Below are 22,260 nucleotides of genomic sequence, written 5' to 3' on the forward strand. Positions count from 1 at the left end.
TTCTTCTCAACAACATAAACAGATATGCTTCCTAGTTAGCCGTTTTTAAGTTGAATATTTATGTATTTCTTGTAATTTTATAGTCATATATAATTGAGTGTCATTTGAAAAATAATATTAAAAAAATAAAAAATAAAGTTTATATTTTCTTTGATTCTTCGTGGTGCTGGTTGTAAAAAGGTCCCTGCTTTTTCTTTATTAGGTGTTTGTAAGTGAAAGTGTCCATGCTTCGGCGTATAAACCCGTGATGACGTAACACTGCCAGTAATTCAGATGACTTCCAGACTGGCTATTCTGTTTAACGCTACACCCTCCCGCCGTAGCTGATTGACTTCGAGCCATTTCAGGCACACGCGGAGGGAGTGACATCCTAGAACAGCGCCATTGCGAAAGCAACAGAATGCCCCGCCCCTTAGATATATTATCCCGCCTTCGACGGCAATAAACGAAACAATGATAGGCCGGAACAATCTTGTGGTTCGTGATTGGTTTCTGTACACGCCAATCTTTGAATTGACGGGTCGTGGATGGTTGGAGCGGCTGCAATGCAGGGGTGGGCTGGAAAAAGAACTATGCGCACAGGAGAAGTCTTCGCCGTGTAACAAATACGACGAGACTGATTTTTATTTAGTATAAAAACAAACATAGATCTAGGATTTTAGGCCCCTTATTTACACCAATCTGCATTCCGCATTTATTCGTTGCTGACCAACTTTCCAACCGAGGAAAAACAAGCCAGGTACGTGTCATGAAGTTATAGCCTACTGTTCATTGTTATCTGTGTGTATGTTTTTCATTTCGTTCAATGCTGAAAATGAGTTCAGCCTCTTTCTAGAGTATCCATTGCATTGCAGTCGAGTCGACGCCGTGCATTTTCAATAGTGGCAAGTAGGCCATTGATACCATCCAAACTTGTCATCAAAGGTTCACGTATAAAGTTGTGTTATAGACCTAGTTGGCGGAAAATCTGGTTTGATTTATGTTCTTGCTTGCTTATGTTTGTTTATCATTGACGTCAGTGCTGCTGTATACAAGTGCACTTTCCTTTAAATTTTGTACGTTTTTTTTTCTGTGTGTATTCGACTACTATAATAAGACTAGTAGCTGAATCATTTTATATTTCATATATTTAAGTACCGTGTTTATCCTGTTTATTATGATCTTGTTGGCTGACTAGTCGTCACGCCCATCTCGGTACCTGCTGCAGGGTATCGTGTCCTAAAGCTGGATGTAGCTAACCTGATCGGGAGAGAGCCTCAGTATGATGTCTTGACTGGACATCATCTTCAAAACTATGGTTATGATTGCAGTGCAGTTGCAGACTGCCAGTACTGAACTATCCTCATTGTTGACATGGTTGTGGCCTTATAGTGGGGTCTTACCATGACTTTGGTAAATATGAAGATTACCCACCATTGTTTATTTGAAGATGACTATTGATGACAATATGTCAACAGCATAGGTGCAAGGTTTTAACCACCGTAATTAGCAGTAATCATCGGGACCTAATGTTTTAAATGTTTTAAATGCTTAGATCGGCGTGTTGTAGATTGATGCAGATTGATGCAGAGTACAGATCTGGGAATCCAACAAGAAGTCTGTGAAATTTTAACATGACACAAGTTCAACTAAAAAGCAACCGGCTTGAAGTCCCTCAATTATTGTTCTTGGCCTTTTTTATTCAACACACGTTCCTCTTGAAACGAAATTAGGATGCGAAAACTATGTTTACAAATCTATTTACAAATCTGTAATATCAGTGTTGTTGCTGCATACTAGTGTAGTGTTTTTATTTGTGTGTCTGTGTTGTTGTTATTATTTGCTCAAATATTCTTAACACGTGTGCTGTCGAACCTTCAGTGTCAATTTTAGTAGTAATGGGAAAAGAAGGATACATCTGTAGCTGCCTTGTATGTTCTCAGTTATTTGTGTGATGGGTGTGTAGGCCTAGATATGCCTTGTCTTCTAAAAGTATATAACAACTCATTGCTTCTCTTAGTATTCGTACCAATGTTGCAATGCATTAGAGTCCTTTTTTTGGCAACAATTTTGTAGAATAACCCCTCGCCTGTAATAGAAGTACATATTTTAATGTAAACAGGTGAACTGTTGTAACAAAAAAAACAAACATTGCAACATTGTTCTCTGGAATACATCACTCAACCGTGTCACTAGAAGGCAGGACAACAGCGACAAAGTGTATTTGTCTCGCTGCCATAGATTTTTTATGAGAGTAATATAAGATATCTGGGGGTGGGGGATGAGGTCTAATCCATCAGCCGATCAGGTAGGCTAGTTGACAGCTGGGAAGGCCGGTATTTCTTGGAGGAGGCGGAGCTTTCAGTGAAAAGGAAGTAGAAGTAGCATTGCTAATCAAGAAGCGTCCTTTTTTTTTTGGTTCTTGGCAAGCGGTAGTTTCCTACGAAAGAGCAGCTGTTTGATTGGGTCTGTTTCACATGTGCGAAACATGCTGTTTTTGCATGAATAGTCCACATCATTTAAAGTCACAGCGTTTCTTAAGAAGAAAACAACTTAATAATCCTCCTTTTGGCCGTGTGGTGGTTTGAAGAGGCTCCAGGGGTCACGATGGCTCAGTGGAACCAGCTGCAGCAGCTGGAGACCAGGTACCTGGAACAGCTCTACCACCTGTACAGCGACAGCTTCCCCATGGAGCTACGGCAGTTCCTCGCTCCCTGGATCGAGAGCCAGGACTGGTAGGTGTTCCTCAGATATGTGCCGCTGGCCTCCAGATACGGTATCAGTTATGGGGATTAGGGTGTACGACTCCCAGCCGAAAGGGACTGTGTTCGATCCCTCAATGTCCGCAGCAGTCTAACTGGTAGGCAGTCATCCTTGACTGTAAAAGAGACCATACCCCTTACTTTAACGTTATTGACTTGTTTCTGTTTTCATTGTACTTTTCTTTGGCTGAAAGTATCGGCTAAATTACTCAATATGACCAAGTGGTCATGGTCAATTATCATATCAATAACAATGCTTTGGCCTTCTCTCCGGTACATGGTGTGTTTTTCAGGTTTCACATAGATCACATTTACTGGTAGTGAACCATGAAGTTCCCTGGAAGTTGATCACCACCCTTACCTTAACGTTATTGACTTTTTTCTGTTTTCATTGCTCTTTTCTTTTGCTGAAAGTATCGGCTAAATTACTCAATGTGACCAAATAGTCGTGGTCAATTATCATATCAATAACAATGCTTTGGCATTCTCTCCGGTCCATGGTGTGTTTTTTCGAGTTTCACATAGGTCACTTTTACTGGTAGTGAGCCAGGAAGTTCCCAGGAAGTTTATCAACATTCATCATACAACCCTAAAATGCCAAAAGGCACCATGATAAGGAATTGTATGCTCAGCCAGTAGAACTACTCCAAAGGTTTTGCTTATTGGCAAACAAATGCAACCTTCACCACTAGCCGTAATTACAACTAAATAAATAGGCACCCCTGGCCATTTATGCAACTGTACAAAATTTCTCAACCGCACATTTCTTTCACAATATATTTGAAAAATGTTTACATATACAAATATTGTATCGTTTTTTTTTTCTTTTTTTTTGCCTTCCATTCTTTCTTTATTCTATATACTTACAATGCTTTATTTTTGTAATTCTATTCGGTTGTATCTCGGCCCCAATCCATCGCACTCAGAATCCCCCATTTGTTAAACCCTGACCACATCCGTGGTGTTGTGATCTCCAGGGCCTACGCCGCCAACAAGGAGTCCCACGCCACCCTGGTGTTCCACAACCTGCTGGGCGAGATCGACCAGCAGTACAGCCGCTTCCTGCAGGAGAACAACGTCCTGTACCAGCACAACCTTCGCCGCATCAAGCAGCACCTCCAGAGCAAGTACCTGGAGAAGCCCATGGAGATCGCGCGCATCGTGGCGCGCTGCCTGTGGGAGGAGCAGAGGTTGCTGCAGACGGCCACCACCGCGGCTCAGGTGTGTGTGATGGGGCGGACGGGGGTAGGGTTCGTCTGGAGCCATAGGGATGTCGGGATGTAAATGTTCAGTTATAAGTCATAGATCCGATTGCTATAGTCAAAATAATAGCGAAAAGGTACATTTGTGTGGATCATGTTTCACATATCTTTGGATTTGGACAGAAGCATCCCCAAGGTTAGCACCTGGACCTTGATGTAAATAAGGTAGATCATTAGAAAGAAATATCAACTCGTATGAAAACACGTCTTATATAAATAATCCTGCACCGCACTTTGCTCTATTTACATAGTCTAGAGATCATTTCGATACTTTTATGACCGTATATATATTTACTGTATATACAGTACATAGTATATCAGTGTGAAGGATTAACTGGTGGTGATGATGATGATGATGATGATGATGATGATGATGATATTGCCTCTGCAGGACGGCCAGGCGGCGCATCCCTCCGGGACCGTGGTTACGGAGAAACAGCAGATCCTAGAGCACAACCTCCAGGACATCAGGAAGAGGGTGCAGGTAGGGCCTGTCCATGTTGCTGAAAAGACCATCAATATATAACCGATATTTATATTTATTTATTTGTGTGTATCAAAGCGTGTCACCCATGCATTGACTCCCATGTTTGAACAGAGAACATAATGGATTTGAAATGCCTATGTGTCGTTTGCAGGACATGGAGCAGAAGATGAAAATGCTTGAGAATCTACAGGACGACTTTGACTTTAACTACAAGACCCTAAAAAGTCAAGGAGGTGTGCATTGCTTTAATGGGTTTTAATTTAATCCTGATGAAACAACGGACTTGGGGGACATATTTTCAGCCTATACATTTTCAAAGAAAGTATACAATGTCTCCACCCTCTCGTGCTCTTCAGAGCTGTCCCAGGACCTGAACGGCAACAGCCAGGCTGCGGCCACAAGGCAGAAGATGGCCCAGCTGGAGCAGATGCTGAGTGCCCTGGACCAGCTGAGGAGGGTACGATTAGCCACGCCGTTCAGTCCGGAAGGCTGCTGGGGTGTAACCAGAGCCAAGTCAATGTATTGACCTGACTTCTAATGAGGGGAGGGAGATGGGAGGGAAAAGATCGTAGGCTCGAGTTTCTCCAGATGACAAGTCAGCTAGTGTGAAGGCAGAATGTCGCGTGAAAGCCATTCATCTTTGGTTGATGTACATAAAGCAATAACAGCATCAAACCTTATTGAAGGGATGTACAATTACAGAAATGCACTCAATTACTGGTTAACCTTACAACTGAAAATAAGTAGAAGGAGAAGTTGTAAGCCAAGTGTGTAGTGAAGGGTCAGTTTGGTGGTTTAATGCGCTAACCACGTAGGCAATATGCCTTATACCGACCCAGGTTCGATTCCCATCTGTCTACTGCTACATCTCATTCCCCCTCTTCTTCAACCCGCTTCCCTGTTGCTTTTTCCTGTACTGCCAATACAATAATTTTTCATTTTTTTCTTCAAAAATTGAAAAAGGTGGAAATGAGACTGCAAGCAACTGAGAACAATAAGTGACTAATGAGATCATGAAGAAAGAAACGTCCTCTCTTGAGGGTGGGTGGACTGACTGGCGTCGCTCTGTTCTTCTTCCAGCAAATCGTGACGGAGATGGGGGGTCTGCTGACGGCCATGGACTTTGTTCAGAAGAACCTGACGGACGAGGAGCTGGCCGACTGGAAGCGGAGGCAGCAGATCGCCTGTATCGGCGGGCCGCCCAACATCTGCCTGGACCGCCTGGAGACATGGTAACCCTGAACCCGTTCAAAACGGTGACAAAGCATTTCGGTCGGGGAGCCACAATACATGATTTGCCGCTTTGACATTTATTTGAATGGAACAATGTCAAAAAAAAGAAATGTGTGGGCATTTTCTAAAAGATTGTTTACAATTTGGAATTTACTTTATCGGGCTCTTTGATCCAAAGTGACTCATAAACAACTGCTGGAATATCCTGCCCCCGTAAGCTAGGAAAGTTTAAGTACCTATGATACATTTGATATCTGCTACCTTTCCTTAAGTCCAGATGAGGGATGTGAATAACTAATTTATTTATACTCCTTTTTAAATACATTATTCAATGTGTGCTGACATTGACATTGTTTTTCTATGCATGATTCGCCAAAAGAAAATAGTGCCGCAGAACCAACATTAGTTACGTCCGTTACTTAGTGTTTATTTCAAGGCGAATAAAATAAAAAGTAACCTTCCAAATGTTAAACATCGATTTTGACCATCAGGCACCCATAATCGCATAATCGATTAATCGGACCCCTCCTTATACCAGAGTGGCAGAATGTGAATCAACATGTCAAAGGCATGAATCTTATCTCTTCCCCCTCTACTTCCCCGCAGGATTACGTCTCTTGCCGAGTCCCAGCTCCAGATCCGCCAGCAGATCAAGAAGCTGGAGGAGCTGCAGCAGAAGGTCTCCTACAAGGGAGACCCCATCATCCAGCACCGGCCAGCCCTGGAGGAGAAGATCGTCGACCTGTTCAGGAACCTCATGAAGAGGTTAGCAAAGGGGACCGAGTGAATGTTTGTAGCCTTATGCAAGGGTTCGGGTTAGGGTTATGCAATTGATTTCCAAAATATTTGTACGGCCTTACGTTGTTTAATCAAGGCCGATCTTTGTAAATAACCGAGTGATGGCCTTGCTCTCTTTGCTCTTTGAATTTGTTCAGAATTAATGCAATACAAAAGCAATGCCTCTGATAAAAGCCTTCCACTCAAATTCCCGGGCCATTTTTGAGCATTGTTATTCACTGCATTTCCCATCAAACGGTTTGGATTTCTTTGTTGAGTGTCTAACTTTCCTTTGGCGCAGCCAATGTTCAACATTGTTTGTTGAAATTCTGTGCGGCCATGTTCTTCATGAACTTAAACTCGTCAGTTTGACGTGTTTAGGAGAGGTTTTCAATGGGGCTTATGGCCAGACTGATGATAGAACACGATGTGGACCTGTCTGATCAGGATTGTCTCATGACGTATATTGGGGTACTATGTGTAGTTTTGCCACAAATAGTACCATATTTTTTGGTATGATCCTGGATTGTTTTCAAGATGTTCGTCTGCTTTATCTCTGGTTTGTGTGCGTGTGGTTAAATCAAATATTTATACTTTCTGTTCCAGTGCCTTTGTGGTCGAAAGACAGCCCTGTATGCCAATGCATCCAGACAGACCGCTAGTCATCAAAACAGGAGTGCAGTTCACCAACAAAGTCAGGTATTCATGAGGAGGCGTTGTATTGTTTTTCAATAATAGACGGTTTCTACCATTCCAAACATTTAAGAAAATACGGGGTAATGTTTGATGGTACAACATTTATTTGTGCAGGTTACTGGTAAAGTTTCCTGAACTGAATTACCAGCTGAAGATCAAAGTCTGTATTGATAAGTGAGTTAAGCCTCACACACATCACACTCGATATCATGATTACAAGTAGGACCAAGAACTAATCGATTTTCAATAATATTTTTCTCCTGTAATCATTTTCAGGGAATCGGGGGATGTGGCTGCAATTCGAGGGTAAGATTCTACATTTTTGTTCTTTTTTGGATTTAACATATTACAAATATATTTGTCACCTTCCATTAACTCCATGGTTAGAGAACAAATTGTGGGCAAAAAGATTTTTATTCAGTTATTGTTTTTCAGGTCAAGGAAGTTCAACATCCTGGGCACCAACACCAAAGTCATGAACATGGAAGAGTCGAACAATGGCAGCCTGTCTGCCGAATTCAAACACTTGGTGAGGCCAATGCACCTATTATTAGCTGGCTGGAATGGGAGCCTGTTTTTAATAGTGTTCCTCCTCTAATGACTAACGACTTCTCCGTTTCCTTGCAGACGTTAAGAGAGCAGAGGTGCGGCAATGGCGGCCGGACAAATAGCGACGTGAGTGCACACGAACGCACGCGCGTACACACGCGCGCGCACACACACACACACACATACAGACATGTACGTGTTAACCCTAAAGCAACCTTGTCCTAATACAGAGTCCTCTCTCTTTCAACCCACTCCTTCCGTCTCCCTTTACAATTCCGGCAATTGAGACATTATAAGACCTTGAAAAAAAAGAATGAGACATGACTAGCAGTGAATCTTTTGTTGGTAAATCCAGCTTGCGTCCTCTGCAAGAACAAAAGGATGTTCTTGTTGATTATTATAATTTTTTTGTATATAAACTAGAGCTGTCAAGCGATTAAAATATTTAATCGTGATTAATCGCATTAATGTCATAGTTAACTCTAATTAATCGCGATTAATCGCAAATTGTTTTTCTATGCTAAATATCCCTTGATTTTTTTGTCCCATAATTCTTCTCATTTTAATTCTCTTATCAACATGGTGAAGTGCATCGGCTTGCCTTGTGCAAATGATTTTTTATTGATAACAACATTGGCATATACTGATCAAAACAGGACGATACAAAAAAAGAGCCTATAGGGCAATTAAACGACTGCTTTGAACAAATGTCATTTGAACATAGCAGTCAGGCTACTGCTTCTTTGTTTTGAGCCAAAGAAAAAAAATAATTGCGTTAATCGCGCGATAAAAAATTTAACGCCGTTAAAATTGGTTTGCGTTAACGCCGTTAAATAACGCGTTTAACTGACAGCTCTAATATAAACGCCTCATTTACATGCAGAGCTGAACTTCTGACCTGAACTGTATTCTCTCTGCAGGCTTCGCTGATCGTCACCGAGGAGCTCCACCTCATCACCTTCGAGACGGAGGTCTACCACCAGGGCCTGAAGATCGATCTGGAGGTGAGGACGAGGGGGCAGAAGGGAGGACCCCTCGGTATCGGAATAGTGGAAACATGCGGTCCAATCATACTCAGTTCCTTCTTTTTACAATGCATTTATTAAGCTGACCCTCTTAGCCAAAGTGACTTAAATGAAGTGCATTTAACCATAAAGTGACAGCCCATAAATTGCAAGTACTCATGACATTTTAGAATGAAGAGATAGACATGGTGTATATATATATATATAATCATAATATATATATATAATATATAATCGTTTTTTTCCCATGGGCAGATGCATCTTTCCAGATTCAGTCTGAGCAGATGAGTTTTCAGGCTACTGCGGAAATTGTCGTGTTTATGCTGTCATGACATCAGTGGGGAGCATGTTCCACTATTGTGGAGTCAGGACAGCACACTGTGGGTATTTGGTTCAGTGGCAGCTGGGGCCTCCTTGTAGTGAAGGAGTCGTTTTGATATAATTTCAACCCACACAAGGGACCAGGGATCACATTCACCCCAGTGGTTGTTACAAGCCATGAATCTACGATGGGCGACTGGTGAGAGATAGTCTATCTCAACTGGTAGAGCAAGGCATGCCGGAGGCGGTGGTTTGATTCCCACTGAATGGTGTGCCACCCATTCTAATGTGCTCTGGGTTCTTAGCTGCTTCGAAATGAAAGTACAAACATTTTGTATATGCTCTTATTGGTAAATAAGAGAATGGTAGAGCACTTATGCAACAGACAATACCGGTCTTGGTGATTAAACCATTGTAACCCTCTTTCCGGATTTCTCTCAAACATCCGTTACCAATCGAACTGGTCCAAATCCCTTTGTTGTGCCGATTCTGCCTACGAGCAAGTCATTTTGACTTATGACTTTGGAAACAGAGGTTTTAGTATAGCCAGAACCGACTACTACGATTGGTTTGATCAACCACATGCTAATAAGTATTCACAAGTCATTCAGTATTTAAAGTAATCGTGAATTGAAGCATTCAGCCGTGTGTCGACACCGCATCCTACTGAGCTGACTGTCGGACTCCACCTGCTTCAGTCTATTTAACCGTGCACCCACACTGACTGTGCTGTTCATGCTGCCGTGACCAAGTGAATGTCTGCTCTAGCACAGTCCTGCGTGCAAGAACCGTGCTCTGAATCTAGAGCTGTGTGTGTAAACGTATGTGTGTGCGTGTGTGTGTGTGTGTGTGTGTATGTGTGTGTGTGTTTGCATGCGTGAGTGCGCCGGCACACCACACTACAAAGAACACGTTGTAAATGTAGTCGTCGTTACATACAGGAAATGAAAGGTGATACTGAGCTAGCAGTTGTGTCATCTTGCTGTGTTGCATGGGGGCGTCTCTGTTTGATGTAAAGTGAGAAGTGCACTGTGTAATCTTATCTGAATGACCTGCTTTGTAGCCCAGGGTGCATGCTTTTTTCAGAGGCGCTGTCTGCTTTGAAGGGGGCCATGTACTCCTTTCACAAATATTTTTTCTCAAGAATGAAATGTGACAATCCAATCCATCCGGGGAAGTTTTTTTTCCTTGTTACCTTACCTTGTTTTATCCTGGTCCACTTTTGTCCCACCTCCGTGTTCGATCTGTAGCTACTATTCAAGCCACTAGAGGCTGCTAATGGGGAAACGTACAAGGTGCAGTTAACACCCAGGGGAAGGAGATAACCCCTTTTTAAATTGATGTAACATAACTCGTCCACCTCGGCAATTTTACTGTAACTGTAACCGCAATCTTTAGAGGTTAAGTTGTTCATGTCTAATTGTATCGATATTGATTTGATATTGCAGACCCACTCCTTGCCAGTTGTGGTCATCTCCAACATCTGCCAGATGCCCAATGCCTGGGCCTCCATCTTGTGGTACAACATGCTCACCAATCACCCCAAGGTACGACAGCGGCCTCTTGTGTTGCGGGGGCTGAACTGGCCTTATAGAAAATGTGTGTATTTTGAATGTCTTTAAAATAATTATTAATATTCAGTGTGTTCCTCGACATAAAGAGAACTCTGGTTAATTTACTTTTTGTTCACATTTGTCTAAAGAACACTATTTATAGTAACAGTATCTCATACCAAAAGCATGCTTAAAAAAAGTACTTTACTTTGCATTATTTGGTGAATACTGCAAATATGTTGTTGCTTTGATTCCTAGCAAGCATAAAGAGGTTTGTTTGTTTTATTTTTACATTCATTTCTGGATTGTGTGTTTGTGTGTGTGTGTGTGTTTATATGTGTGTGTCCCTCCAGAACGTCAACTTTTTCACCAAGCCCCCTGTGGGTACCTGGGACCAGGTGGCAGAGGTGTTGAGCTGGCAGTTCTCCTCCACAACCAAGAGAGGCCTGACTATTGAGCAGCTCACCACCCTGGCAGAGAAGCTCCTAGGTGAGAGGACGCGAGGGAGCGAGAGCTAAGAACCCCACAGCGAATGTCCGGAATCATAATCATGCTTTTGCTTATCGTTAACTGTGTGAAAATCAAAAGATTTAAAGTTGCGTGCGGTAGTGATGAAGATGATTACAATGTTGACACGGCGTTTGTTTCGGATTCAGGGCCGTGCGTTAACTACTCTGGCTGCCAGATCACCTGGGCCAAGTTCTGTAAGGTAATTTATCTGAAGTTCACCCAAGAGTCGACCGTCTTTCATCGGTACACGACTGTATAGGTGGACCTGAGGTTTCACCAGACTTTTTGGTTCCCCCCCCCTCCTCTAGGAGAACATGGCAGGCAAAGGCTTCTCCTTCTGGGTGTGGTTGGACAACATCATCGACCTGGTGAAGAAGTACATCCTGGCTCTGTGGAACGAGGGGTAAGACGACGCGGCTGGGGGTCCTTTTGTGTCCTCAATCTCGTATTGATCCCAGATGGATCAGAACATGATGTTATTACAAACCAGGGATGGGAATAACTCAAATTATTCATGGTCGAATAATCGGTGGGTGGTATGAACGAATAATCGATTATTCAATGTGTGCCGACATTCATAATGGCAGCCATGGATCATCGGCAAGAAATCACTTAATATCTTAAAAGCAAAACAACAACTACTTGCTAAGGCCTAAAAAATAAAATTGTTTGGTTCCGGTTTCTGACCGACCCTGTCAATTTATTTGCGACCCAAATTATTTTATGAGCTTTAAAAAAAATAAAAAAAAATAATAAATAATAATAATTGATGCAAACTATAATTACGTTTTTGTACAGCACCTCTTCATTCTGTACAAGGATGAGCGAATTTTCTCGTTTTTACCCTACCTACTCATGACCTCAACTGACAACCAACTGGAACCAAACTTTTTTTTTTTTTAGGCCTGAGGTAGTCAAAACGAGAGCTGGTAAATTTTGAAAAATGCATTAAACTGTAATCCAAAAACGCGGAAAGATGCTATTGTATTTGCGGTATAAAGGCTGAATCGCAACGGTCTATACTTCCAACATAAAGAGTACGTATTTATCATTTGAAATTCGTCCCAGCCTATACCACAGATACTATAGGTTCTATAGCATATAACCACGTTTTCTGATTACAGTTGAATGTAACAGTAAGCTGTCAACATCGCTAGTTAACACCGCAACTGCAAATTAAACACACAGAGATAACCATGGCAATCGGTTGGCAACCAAACAAATTTTCTTATGGTGATAATTCTGCGCGCACATCCAACGTGTTGATAAACAAATAGTCCCCCTATAAATGAATCGTCTTCATTTATTTTCTATGGCAAGTGAGAGGGATAATGCCCTTGGACACCTGTCCAACATTAGTTCCGTGCGTTAATTCTTGTTTATTTGAATGGGAAAAAATGTTAACGGCCCAAATGTTAAAAATCGACTTTGACCCTCGGGAACGAATAATCGAATATTCTGACCCATCTTATTACAAACAAAAATGTAAGTCTGTCGCCTTATCTGTGACACACATGAGACCTTACATCAATGTTTAAATACAATAATACAATGATTTTATACCCAATATTGCAGTCTTAGGTAGAAAAGTGCAGATTTCCCTTGTAAATAATTTGAGTTTTCTCTTTATTTGAGCAGTTTCACCTTAGTTGTACAATCTCGTTGGTTGCGTTTGTTTGAGTAAGCTCCAGCATCCCGTGGTCCCATCTGTGGCTGCTGATTAGGCGTTTGACTCCCTTGCATCTCGTGACCAGACTCTCGGTGTGTTCCACTCGTGCAGGTACATCATGGGCTTCATCAGCAAAGAGAGGGAGAGGGCCATCCTGAGCCCAAAGCCCCCAGGCACCTTCCTGCTCCGCTTCAGTGAGAGCAGCAAGGAGGGCGGCATCACCTTCACCTGGGTGGAGAAGGACATCAACGGTGAGGCTCTCCGTCATCCGTCCATCCGGTTTTTAGAGAGCCAATTAGATGATTGATCGACAGTGATGGACAGGTCAGGCCGATCATCTGTTTTTTAGAGAGCGGATTAGATGATTGATCCATCAGTCATGCACCATTCAGGCCGATCAGTAGTTTTTAGAAGACGTATAAGGGGATTCATCGTCATCAGTCATTCATAAAACAGTCCAGTCAATCAACAGTTATGAGATTCACTTTCTTCTTAATACTTTAAACAAAAAGACATCGGCCCGCAGAGTTGCCTTTGTTACGAGTAAGGTCTTTCCAGCTCAACAAGAAAGGTAACACAGAGAGACAGACACATACCCGCTATTCCCTCTAACCAAGGGAAAAACATACTCTAAAAAATACTCTAGACAGTATGGGTCGGCTTAGCTCAGGAGGTAGAGCAGTTAACCCTAACTGCTCACTTATTTGACTCTTACTTTATTTAAAAAGTGTGTTTATAGCGTCTTCAGATGCCGCCACGTTGACAAATAGTTTCTGTTATCCATTGTGGCCTTTGTCTCCACCCTGACCTCCGCGTGGTGAACCCCCATGTAGTCGTTATCCCTGTCGAACACGGGTCTTTACTGGGCTCGTCTGACACCAGCACACCGCTTGATGATGAGTAAATCACATTATTGTAGAGTTTGAAATAATATTAGACACAGAGCAAGTGCTCCATCCTGCCATGTCAGAGCGCTCCTTGAGTGTGTGTGTGTGTTTGCGCGGTGAAGCATGATCTAGCCTGTGTGCATGGATGGCACCGTTAGGGCTACAGCCTCACCCAATCGCGCAGCTCAATCTGCCAGACTCGAGGGGGGGGGGGCCCAAGTGAGGCTGCTTAAAGCAGCACATCATCCAACACACAGTCCACAACACCTTGCGACACCGGCAAACCACCCCAAAGACAACAACTAAAGGAACGGAAGTTTGTGTCGCAGGGAAGACCCAGATCCAATCAGTGGAGCCGTACACCAAGCAGCAGCTCAACAGCATGTCCTTCGCTGAGATCATCATGGGCTACAAGATCATGGACGCCACCAACATCCTGGTCTCGCCGCTCGTCTACCTCTTCCCCGAGATCCCCAAGGAGGACGCCTTCGGGAAGTACTGCCGGCCCGAGGCAGTCCCGGAGCCGGACGTGGGAGGAGACCCCATGAACAGTGAGCTCCTTTTTTCTTTTTCTTTTTTTTTGTGTGTTTTTCTTTTACTTTGTTTTAATTGAAAGGCTGTTTATTATATTTCTATATCAACGTAATGCAGACAGTCCCTTTACCTGGGAACAGATACCCTCCCTTGAAGAAAAGTAAAATACAAATTCTAAATAATGCAAAAATAATAGTAAAATAATGTCTAAGAAATGGAAAATTATTTTTCGCTAAACGGAAATTGATGGGTATTATTTACCATGATGACATGTGATTGCATTCTATTTAAAACTACCTTTACTTGTGAGCTACAAGCTACAATTTCTACACACTGGACCTTTTAAAATACCTGGCCTTGGCATCATCCATTCCCCACAGAGAAAATGTATTTAATCATGTAGTGTATGAGTGGGTTCCCTGGGGTTAAGCATTTTATGTATTTTTCTATTTAAAACAAACTTTACAGGTGAGCTGCTCAAGTCTACACAATCAACCTCTTAAAATACCTTTGCTCCTGCCCCGCATGGAATATCATGTAGTTCATGAGTGGGTTCCCTAGGGTTGTGCATTATAGAACCGTATAAAAAACCCTTCATACGGTTTCTTTTATGTTTTTGATTTACTTCCACCGAATGAAACTACTCTTCAAAGCCTGCCTCTCTCCCCTTGTCATTCCAGCCATTCAGCCGTACCTGAAGACCAAGTTCATCTGCGTTACCCCGTGAGTAATCCACCCCGTCCCCTTAAAGTCTGATGCTTACATGAATCGTAAGCATGACGCTCTTCCTCTGTGAACAGCATGTGAGCTCCTTCGGTTACGTGGCGATCCTTCTTTTGTAGTTGTTCTTCCTGTTCTCCTTTCCCTGAGTAAGCATTTCAGCTCTGCTCTGTGGTTTCCATCATTGTGCGTGTGAGTGTGTTTTATTCTGGTCTTGCGGAAGAGAGTGGCGAGTACCGTACAGGCGGGTGGGCGTGCTTTACCAAGCACGCCGCTGGGTGAAGCGCCATGCGTACTGAAGGGATGGCATTTATTGTTGCTAGGCGACCGAAAACAACAGGATTGTCCAGTGTTGAGTGCAGACATAATTGTCCATTAAATGGGCCCTTCCCCCCACTCCCCCCATCTTATTCATCTTATTTTAACCGATAGAGACGAAAGGAATTAACATGTACACATGATTTCAATATTTTCTCCCTCAAGGGTTCCAAAGTATTAATTTTAAGCGTTAGCGACACAAAGAATGATTAGTTTCTGGCTCAATTCATGTCAAACATATGAAAATAAACATTCATGTAATTTAGCCTTGGAAAGGATTAAAAAAACTCGTTACGCAAAAACAAGTTGGACTTCAATCTAGTTCAATCTGGACTGAGTCACGGTTGCAACTGCCCTCAGGTCTATGACGCAAGACCTCAAGGGAACAAGAGCTTTGCTCAGTGTAGCACTGTCATGCCCCCGTGCGTCTACATGACTGGAGTTTATGGTGTGAACACTTGAAGGGAGCCTTGATGAAGTGGCATGGAGACATTCACCATTAGCGTTCAGTTCTATCTTGGAGGGGAAAAAAGGAAAAAGGCCCCATTATGGAGACTAGAGAACACTTGGAAACACATTCACGGAATGTTTCATCGTTTTTTATAATCAACACCCTCTTCCACCTTTCTCCGCAATCCACTGTTAGAACTTTAAAGACATTTGACTTGGGAATACATGTACATTTGGGTGTAAACGCTTGTTTTTTTAATAAGTAAATCTATCCTTTTGGGGTGCCCCCTGCCTCGGGTGAGCCAGGTCTAAATGCAATGGTGCCGATGGCGTTGTGCACACTCACAAGGGCCGTCTGCGTCGGGCGTTTTTGGGGTGATAACTGGGTGTCGTGTAGTGCTGGCGTGGAGGGGTGGGGGGAGGGGGGGGGGGGGGGGTGATTGCTATTTGTTGTGTTGCGACGTTCCCCTCAGTGAGATCCTCACCTGTTTCCATAGGTGTCCCTCCGTGTTCATGGACTTCCCGGACAGTGATCTGCTTGGGAACGCATTCCCAGGGTATGCGCTTCTGTAGATGGCGTGTGTGTGCGTTTATGTGTGTGTTTGTGTGTGTGTGTGTGTCCCTGTTTTGTGAGGGTGTCGTTGGACTCCCTTTCACCACCCAACTGTCACCAACACCACAGTGTCCTACTCACCTCCTTACTCCTACTGTCTCTTTGGATCTTACCCAACCCCATTTCAGGAACCTTTCACCCAAACAGTCTCCCAGAGACCCCCATGTCATTTTCCACTGATGATTTCTTCTTCATCTTCCTCGAGTCACCCTTTTTTTTTTGCCATTGCCATTTTCATTTCCCCTATCATAAATCTCAACAATCCCACAATGATATAAACCGATGAAACCGTGACAATCAATGAATACGTTTTGCGGCATATTTCCGAATTTAATATTGGGGATTCACCCTAACTAACAATTGAAAGCTTGCATGGAGACTTCCCATTACGGAGAATTGTATTTTTTTACAAATCTTTATCCACAATCTTCTTAAACCAGTGCTTTTCTCTCTATTCGTTTTCTGAATTGTCTTACACCGAGGGTTACCAATGTCACTGTTTTTTATTTTACCAGTTTCACGTCACAGGCTCATTGCACTTAGACCTAGGCCGCGTTAACCAGATGAAGAGGGGGAACTGTTGTGCACTGATGTGTTTGTGTTTGATGATGCATGAGCATGCATAGGGTCGGCTTAGCTCAGGAGGTAGAGCAGTTGTCTTGTAACCGAAAGGTTGCTAGTTCAATCCCCTGCTCCTCCTAGCTGAGTGTTGATCTGTCCCTGAGCAAGACACTTAACCCTAACTGCTCCTGACGAGCTGGCTGTCGCCTTGCACCGTTGACTCTCCCGTCGGTGTGTCAATGTGTGTATTAACCGATGTAAGTCGCTTTGGATAAAAGCGTCTTCTATATGCCGTAAATGTAAATGCATGAGGCTTGAACCACATGCCCTTCGAGGCCTATTTGCTTAATAACCCGTTATAATAACAGCCTAAATTCTCAGACATTTTGGTGATTGCTTCTATGTATTGCAGTTTATTTAATTTATTCAGTTAATTCAAGCTTTTAAAATATACTACTCAAAACGTTTGTAGTTTCACTGGCATATGGCCCATTCATTAACAAGGGTCGAATTTGAAATATACTTGCCTTGACGTTTGTCAAAGTCCTGCCTTCTACCTGAAACTAACTGCCCAACTGTCTTTTTGCCACTTTTACACACATAACCTGTCCTCCATCTAGCTAGATGAATGAGTGTTTGTGAAAGTGAAGTTTGCAGTTGATTACTTGAAGCTCGCACGTTGTTAAAATGAGGGCACGTCACACTTGTGAGAACCAGAATAGAAGATGTAACCCTATTGCTAACCAGTCTGTATGTATGCATGTGGAGGACGGTAACAAGAGAAGTGTAGCCCATAGCAATGGGAGATTTAGCATGCTAGCAACCTTATCAGTTTGAATCAGCTGTCACTTCTGGTTAAAAAAAACAGATAGACAACTGAGATTGTAATCGCGTTGGTGTGGAGATCACGCCATTAACATAAACCGGTGTTGATGCTAACCATAAACCATTTCTTATCCGTCTGTGTATGATTTACATGCATGAAATAATGTGTCTGGGTTCTTGTTTTGTCCATAGCACCAACTCGGGGAACACCAGCGACCTGTTTCCCATGTCCCCTCGTACCTTGGACTCCCTGATGCATAATGAAGCAGAGCCCAACCCAGGGCCCTTGGGTGAGTCTTCCAGAGCACAGTTGTTCCTCCTCCTCCTCCTCCTCCTCCTCCTCCTCCTCCTCCTCTTCCCCCTCCTTGACCTCTCCGTCCTCCCTCGGGGAGAATGAGTGTTCAGAGAGGGGCCGTGTAGAAATGTTCACTTGAAATGTGTGCCCAGTTCATTATAGCACCACTCTCAGTGGCTCTTGATAATAGAGTATGCTAAATGGTTAACACTTAAGTCGTAATAAATCTGGCACATGTGTCAGGGACTGCCTTGCCCGTCCGGGCTCTGGCAAAGCCTATTTTTTTACCTAAAGTCCCAACTATAAACCGGTTTCTGTGTTTCCTCCACAGATTCCCTCACTCTGGACATGGAGCTGAGCTCTGATGTGGCGTCGCCGATGTGAAGCCACCTGTACTCTGGCTTAACATGTGGATTTCCCGTGCTTTTTCTGCCCTTTTTAAAGGGGAATCTCTTGTATTAAATTACAAGTGTTTGAGCCAATGTTGCGACAGAGAGCTCATGTTGGAGTTTGTATCTTCCCCTGCATGGTCCTGCTCGCCCCGTTGGTCATCTCCTTGTTGTCTACCTTACCGTTAAGATATACACTTGGGGTTCTAAAAAGTATGTATAGATTTTCAAAATGGCCGTTTGAAGTTTCTCTTGTGTAAAACTGATGGCAAGGTAATGCACAGAATACTGCAATTCCAAACTTGCAGGATATTACCATCTCACATTATAGTAATTTATTACTATACAGGGAACGTGTTTCTGCATTCGGGATTTCTAATGTGTTTCTGAAGCATTTTAACCGTGCTCACCAAAGCTATGTCCTTTTTCCTCCTTCCCCATTGGTCGATTTTTAATTGAATGGATTCCGTTTCGTTTCGTATTTGACCAATCAAAAGTGTCTCTTTGAGTGGTTGGTTTGAAAAAATTGTTTGATTTTCCTTTTTTATGCAACTAGCACATGTATTCAAATCGTATTCTTTTTTTACTGTGGCTCTAGGCATCGATCACTGTGGCATTGAATTCCTTCCATAGTTAGTCTGTAAACCTGCCCCCCGCCCCCCCATCTTCTTATTCGTGTGATCAGATTTTCTTACAAACATTATTTATGACAAGAAACGTACATTTCTTAATGTCTATATTTGGTCTTATTCCCTAACCATGGATGTTAGATATGTAATAGCCTTCCCTTTGGAAGGCCGTTAACACAATTTGGATTGAAGATCACAGATTGAGCCCTCCCATTTTATCAGACAAAAAGCAATTGGACAGTGTTCAAGCATAATCTATAACTAAATGTTTTATAGCCCTATTGATTCAATAAATAGGACTGCAACAGAAAATGTATTTACATTATCGCAGTTATAGAATTGCACATGCCAGGGTGTTTTCCAATGTATGTTTTTTCGCAAACACCTGAATTCATCGGATGTGATCGGTTATACGAATCATTTAATTGTATGTGTCAGAATGTCTGTAATTTATGCTCAATTAGTATAGATATCATGGATATTTTCCTTTGCGATCTCGGTGATGAGTACATCAATTTATGTATTTACATTTTTACAACATGCAAGAAACACATTTACGAGACGTCAATTCATGCAATTACATTGTGTGTGGTCAGAAATTAACTGTGTAAATTATGCTTTAACTGTATTGTATTTCAAATAAGAAAATAAACATTACGTCACTAACGGAACACCAATTATGCCATGGTATTTGAAGTGCATGGACTTTGCCCAGGATTTTTTTACAGTAAATACTGGAAGAAGGGGAGAGATTCCTAAGCCTAACCAACCTTAAAGGTGATGTGGATGTTGATGTGGATTTAATGCATTTATACCCAATTCCAGTTTAAATTAGCATTTAGAGAAGATGTATCCTGAACCTTGAGGATGACAAGTAAACTAAATTGTTATAGTGCCTTTGTCACTCTGATCTCTCTCCCTCGCTCACGCTCACACTCACGCTCACACTCACACTCAGGTTTAGGGCCTCTTGGTCGGAGAGGAAGGGATGTGGCGATGAAATGTGTTTAATGTCAGCTGCTGACTCAGCTGTTTCAGGAAGCAACTGGCAGCCTCTGGTAGTGGCCAGCAACCAATGGGGTGTGAGGATTGATTCAGCCCCAATTGCACTGCAGCCTGCAGCGAAGTGTAATGTGTGTGTGTGTGTGTGTGTGTGTGTGTGTGTGTGTGTGTGTGTGTGTGTGTGTGTGTGTGTGTGTGTGTGTGTGTGTGTGTGTGTGTGTGTGTGTGTGTGTGTGTGTGTGTGTGTGTGTACACAAGTAAGGGAGAGGCTAAAGGGTGAGCTAATGCTCTATGGTTGCCTACCACATGACAGAATATTATATAATGTAATTCCTTCATTGTCATTACAGAGAGTACAGTGAAATTTAGTTGCAGCCCTAAACACAAATTCACAACCATCAAACAGCAATTTAAAATAGCCCAAAAGTTAGAAGTAGACTTATTGAATGTACTTATATACGAATAAAATATCTTCACTTTCACTCATAAAAACAGTAAGATATAAAAATGAAGACAATGTGGTAGCATCTGGGATATTGCACTTGTGGTAATTTGCTGAAATTAAAATGACATTGCAGGTTCCCTATATGCAAGTAGTGCAGTTAGGAATATAAACATGCAAAGAAGCAGTTGCAACGTACACGTACTGTATATGCATTGTTCTATAAGGGTTACTTTAGAACACACAAGTACCATACATTGTTGGCAGTGGTCAGTTCTTTTATTGCTTGTATGGATAGAAGCTCTCTGTTTGTTCCTAATTTGATGTACCTGAAGCGTCTACCTGAGGGCAGCATGTCAGAGAGATGAATACCAGGTTGGATTGGTCTTTCAGTATTGTGGTTGCTCTACTGAGACAGCAAGAGGGATAGATATATTTTATTTTAAGTCAGTATTTTACATCAACAATGCAAAGGTCCATACGCTGTTTATTTTGTCAAACATTATCACTCCATAGTAACGGTGTCTCTGTCAATCCATCTGCCAGCAGGCGTCGCTATGCTACAAATAACAAAAACGAACTGTTTCATTTCATTCTAGTCAGTGGTTTAGGAAAGACCAGGCAAATGGATGTAAAACAGTTGATTGGGTGAGCAGATTAGTAATAATAATTCTAATTCTAATTCCAGTGCAATCATAATATAACGAATAATCATATTATTCTTATATTAGTAGTATTATAGTTATTATTGTTGTTATAACAACAATTATCATTAATATTATTCTAAAATATGTAATAGGCTACTAATAGTAGGCTTTGACTATAGAAGTGAATGTTTTTACTGGAAGTAAAAGTGCACGACTAGTAGCTTTCACCAGTTTTTTTTAACTAAATTAGACCACCATAAGCTCTATCATTTAAATCCAGAATTATTCTAAATTGACCTATTGAAGAAATCAGTAGAAATATTTGGTATTTCTCATATCACCATCAGTGACAAGACGCCGGAAGTGGGCGGTTTTTGGAGGATCGACAGAAGGCGAGTGACAGCCAGAGAGAGAGAGAGAGAGAGAGAGAGAGAGCGCGAGAGAGCTAGTTGAGAAGAACTGCGTAGCAAACTGTTGGAAACTAGCGCCTGACAGAGTCCCTCTTGCACTCAACTTTAGGATAAAGGACAACGCGTTACAACGTCCATAGAGGTAAGATCGGACACTTGAAAGACCTTTCATTTTGTTGTTGTTCTTTTCATATGCTGGTGATGATCATGTGTCATGTTGCCCAAGAATGTCCTGACAGCACTACGAGCTGCATGCGCTTTGTAAACAAACTGCTCTCCAGTCGGTGTTTTCTGCTGCCCTCTCAAACCCGATCAAACTGTGTTTCTCATGACGGGCTGTGTTTTATAAAACGTGTTCAATGCGGGCGGCAGTAGCAACAACAACACGTTGCAATTGTCTTCTTATTCATTTGTGTTAGATCCGTTATATAATTTACGGGCTCTGTACATAACGCAACAGGCTGTAAATCGACCTTTTCGGCTTTGCCTGTCAAGGCGAGAGAACCTACTGCGCATGTGCACGTACATTATCATACACATCATTGCAGCGTGCGTGCATGAGGCAAAGTCTCACCATTATCAGAAGAAATAGCGCCATAAAAGAAGATAACCGGGGCGGGAAGAGAAGCGTTTTGTAGGACCAACCTGCGGTTTACCGTTATTCGTTGTTCCGTGCGCTTACAATATATCCGTAAGAAAAAAAAGTTTGACAGGT

General features: G+C 42.4%; 2 protein-coding genes across 9 annotated transcripts in view; both read left to right on the top strand.

Moving 5' to 3' along the window:
• Window positions 1-539: 539 nt before the first annotated feature.
• Window positions 540-19,721, top strand: stat3 (signal transducer and activator of transcription 3 (acute-phase response factor)). Of its 3 annotated transcripts, none has more exons than XM_030347358.1 (24): window positions 540-739; window positions 2,570-2,714; window positions 3,719-3,962; window positions 4,395-4,487; window positions 4,642-4,723; window positions 4,847-4,947; window positions 5,571-5,722; window positions 6,330-6,488; window positions 7,107-7,199; window positions 7,311-7,370; window positions 7,473-7,502; window positions 7,632-7,725; window positions 7,824-7,871; window positions 8,666-8,749; window positions 10,540-10,638; window positions 10,998-11,133; window positions 11,301-11,353; window positions 11,463-11,557; window positions 12,935-13,074; window positions 14,040-14,261; window positions 14,925-14,967; window positions 16,206-16,289; window positions 17,924-18,021; window positions 18,358-19,721. In XM_030347358.1, the coding sequence occupies exons 2-24, from the start codon at window positions 2,587-2,589 to the stop codon at window positions 18,408-18,410; spliced, it is 2,391 nt and encodes a 796-aa protein (XP_030203218.1). In that variant the 5' UTR covers window positions 540-739; window positions 2,570-2,586; the 3' UTR covers window positions 18,411-19,721. The 3 variants fall into 3 exon arrangements, with proteins under 3 accessions (XP_030203218.1, XP_030203227.1, XP_030203233.1); XM_030347367.1 differs by having other exon boundaries at window positions 16,230-16,289; XM_030347373.1 differs by lacking the exon at window positions 16,206-16,289.
• Window positions 19,722-21,530: 1,809 nt separating this feature from the next.
• Window positions 21,531-22,260, top strand: part of stat5a (signal transducer and activator of transcription 5a) — a 60,483-nt gene continuing 59,753 nt past the window's right edge. For all 6 annotated transcript variants that reach the window (XM_030347393.1, XM_030347402.1, XM_030347384.1 and 3 more), the window contains exon 1: window positions 21,531-21,687. The gene's annotated coding sequence lies outside the window, so the exon portion shown is untranslated. The remainder of the gene's footprint in view (window positions 21,688-22,260) is intronic.

Source organism: Gadus morhua, chromosome 2 (assembly GCF_902167405.1).
Source record: "Gadus morhua chromosome 2, gadMor3.0, whole genome shotgun sequence".
Classification (NCBI taxonomy): domain Eukaryota; kingdom Metazoa; phylum Chordata; class Actinopteri; order Gadiformes; family Gadidae; genus Gadus; species Gadus morhua.